Source organism: Cystoisospora suis, assembly GCF_002600585.1.
Source record: "Cystoisospora suis strain Wien I chromosome Unknown contig_14579, whole genome shotgun sequence".
Taxonomy (NCBI): domain Eukaryota; phylum Apicomplexa; class Conoidasida; order Eucoccidiorida; family Sarcocystidae; genus Cystoisospora; species Cystoisospora suis.
Window position 1 is genome coordinate 1 of NW_027167289.1, and position 318 is coordinate 318.

General features: G+C 48.1%; 1 protein-coding gene across 1 annotated transcript; it reads right to left on the reverse strand.

Annotated features, from left to right (window-relative positions):
* Positions 1-14: 14 nt before the first annotated feature.
* On the reverse strand, positions 15-263 carry CSUI_011586 (uncharacterized protein; the record flags this gene model as incomplete). The annotated part of the gene is made up of 1 exon (XM_068071684.1): positions 15-263. A coding segment is annotated over exon 1 (216 nt), but the record flags the coding sequence as incomplete, so codon positions are not given.
* Positions 264-318: the final 55 nt, after the last annotated feature.

A 318-nucleotide genomic window follows, 5' to 3' on the forward strand; every position in this document is an offset into this window, starting at 1 on the left:
TCCCGCTCCCCCACGTGTTCCCCTTGCTGTCCCTTCAGAACCATCAACTGATAAAGATAGAGGGGGCACAGAATGAGAATGCTGCAGTCTTGTCCCATCGTGATCTTCATTTTCTTCATCGTCTCCTTCTTGCTGTCCATTGTGCATCTCCCCTCTTTCTTCTCCTTTCCTTGAGAAATGATGAGCCTTGTGGCTTCTTCCTCCTTCTGAGAGATGATGAGTCCCAGCATTCCCCGGTGTAGATACAAAGAGATGCCTACTACCTACTAAATCTCTCCGCATATCAAGACGCCTATCTTCTTCTCTTCCTTCTTCTCC